At 56.3% G+C, this 2594-nt stretch overlaps 2 protein-coding genes across 2 annotated transcripts; both read left to right on the top strand.

Annotated features, from left to right (window-relative positions):
* Positions 1 to 708: 708 nt before the first annotated feature.
* Positions 709 to 954, top strand: GLOTRDRAFT_15561 (uncharacterized protein; the record flags this gene model as incomplete). The annotated part of the gene is made up of 1 exon (XM_007866556.1): positions 709 to 954. A coding segment is annotated over one exon (246 nt), but the record flags the coding sequence as incomplete, so codon positions are not given.
* A 126-nt stretch (positions 955 to 1080) lies between these two features.
* GLOTRDRAFT_128271 (uncharacterized protein) lies at positions 1081 to 2385 on the top strand (the record flags this gene model as incomplete). Its single annotated transcript, XM_007866886.1, has 1 exon — positions 1081 to 2385. One exon carries the CDS (start codon positions 1081 to 1083, stop codon positions 2383 to 2385), a length of 1305 nt encoding a protein of 434 aa, XP_007865077.1.
* Between the last annotated feature and the right edge of the window lie 209 nt (positions 2386 to 2594).

Raw genomic sequence — 2594 nt, 5'->3', positions numbered from 1 at the left:
GGTTGAGGATATGATTACCTATGGGTCGTGATATGCCGACTAACTTCCATGATACACCTGATTCCTACGAGGACCACTGCCAAAGCATCGGATGTAGCTTGGCTATATTATGACCGTATAGTTCAGCTTCATGGGATGCCTGATACTATCGTATCAGATCGCGACTCTAAATTCACGGCGAAGTTCTGGCGGGAATTGCATAAGCTCCTAGGCACTGGGTTATTAATGTCTACGGCATTCCACCCTCAAACCGACGGAGCTTCCGAACGATCTATACGAACGGTGTCCCAGATCTTACGCGCGTTAGTTAATGCGAGCCAAACCGACTGGGTTCAGAAAATCCCCATGGTTGAATTCGCAATCAATTCTAGTATCAGCAAGAGCACGGGATACGCCCCATTTGAATTGAACTATGGAACTATGCCGCGTATTGCCACCACATTGGACCCTGATCCGGTCATGCCAGGCGTTCGACAATTCGCCGAACGCGCACTGTTGAACTTAGCGCATGCGCACGATGCGATCATTGAGAGTCGTGTTATTCAATCTCATTACGCCAATCAACGACGTCAACCTGATGAGGCAATTACCCCAGGCGATCTAGTGTACTTGTCCACGGAGAATCTTAATTTACCTAAGGGTCGGGCTCGGAAGTTGATGCCCCGATTCATTGGTCCTTATGAAGTTGAGGAGAGCGACCCCGCTAAGTCTACCTACAAACTTAAATTACCGCCCGAACTGGCGAAGAGACGTATTCACCCTACGTTTCATGTGAGCAGACTTAGACGACATGAAGGGAACGACGATAATCTATTCCCCCATCGTGAATCCTACACTGCATATGACTTCGGAGAGCCGAAAGACGTTGAATGGCTCGTCGAGGAAATTATGGCTCATCGATGGAATAAAAACGCGTTACAGCTACTTGTACGATGGCAAATAGGAGAGGCTACATGGGAGCCATTATCCTCTTGCAATGAACTCGAGGCGCTAGATCATTATTTGGAGCTGCAGGGCGTCAAACGGCCCGAGGAGTTACCCCGGAAAGGCGCCGGCGACAGGCGCTCACGCCGCTGACTAATGAGCGCCTACTCGCCAGCGCTACTCGGCAACTCCCGCCAGCGCACGAACAATAGCGTGGCGGGATACGAAACGGAGTTCAAAAGTCACTTGAACTCGAACGCCGACCTTCTGCTCGCTACTCAACATCTTGCTGTCATGTATCGCCGTAACCCTATGCCCGCCGCTATTGTCAACCGAGGTGCCAACCTCCCGACTACCTTGGAGGCTTGCCATCAGCGCATCGCTCAGCTCGAGGAGACCAATTATATTCAGTTCATCACGCTTGAAAACACGCACGGCGACCTCGAAGAGGCTCGTCACTCGATCCACCTATGCCGGCGCCGCTATCAGTACAATACCCAGCACCAAGATATTCAGTGCTGCGAGGAGGGACACGAATCGAATAGCGGCCCCCGCAGGAACTCAGGAGGGAAGAGGTTTCGCGAGCCCGACGGGGGATTCAACGAGCCCGAGCATCCGCCCAAACGTACGTCCTCATCCCTTCGACCTTCGGACGCCAGGGACGACCGCGACAGGCGGCCAGTCTCCAACCCGCCGGAGGATCGACGACTTTGGACGCCGGGACAACAGGAGTCTCCTGCGCCCGAGCAACGCTCCGCGACGGCCGCGTCATTGTCTGAGGCGGGCTGGGGTAGAGCCTCGGTGCTTGCGTCATGGTCTGCAGGCCGAGACTGGCCTGAGCAGTCCAAAGGGGGAGGGACAGGGACGAACGAGACGAGGGTTACCTGGGGATCGAGCGGCGAGCATGTAGCCCCGCCTACTCCGAGCACCGCGACCACCGAGGGCGCGAAGACCGTGCCCACTGCGCCGCCGGCCTCGACCGCTGACCAGCCAGCAATAGCGGCGGCGGCGAGTGACCAGGCCGTCGCGATCACGCCGAGCTCGTTCTACGAGGCCCCTACCACTGCCGCCTTCGTCGAGCTCGTCAAGAAACGGCCGGAGATGGCGCCCCAAGGGTTCCAGAAGGGCCAGACCGACACCATCGCATCGCGCGCACGTTGGTGGCGTTATTTGCAGTGCGCCGGAGGGAAGCTCGAGGACACGGACGCGTTCATTAATGCGACCTTGCACGTCATTGCGTCGGGACGGTACAAGGCCGCCATCGATGAGGGCAAGGTCGAGAAGGCCCCGACTAGATCGTCGCCCGACTTTGAGGGCAACCCCACCGACGAGGAGCAGATCATCAAATACCTCGCCGGCTGTGGCATATGGACCCAAGGGAGACACTACGAGGCTGCCATTGAGCTCGCGGAGTTGCGTGGAGTCAAGGGTGCACCGACACCGGACCCTTTCGCCGACTAAGTGGGGAGTACGGACGCTGCGTGCCCCCCCCCCTCTCTCGTCGCCGTCGCTGTCGTTGCCGCCGTCTCGCGTCTGTGCTATTATTTGGACTATAACAATCTTATATCGCATTATCGAATCATTAATACCCTGCGGCATCACTATGTAATATGACCACTCCTCCCGCCGCATACCGAAATTGCATTGTATGATGATCCTCGTCATGGACG

The sequence above is a fragment of the Gloeophyllum trabeum genome (assembly GCF_000344685.1).
Source record: "Gloeophyllum trabeum ATCC 11539 unplaced genomic scaffold GLOTRscaffold_00005, whole genome shotgun sequence".
NCBI classification, from domain to species: Eukaryota; Fungi; Basidiomycota; class Agaricomycetes; order Gloeophyllales; family Gloeophyllaceae; genus Gloeophyllum; species Gloeophyllum trabeum.
This window is presented reverse-complemented; position numbering and strand designations above follow the sequence as displayed.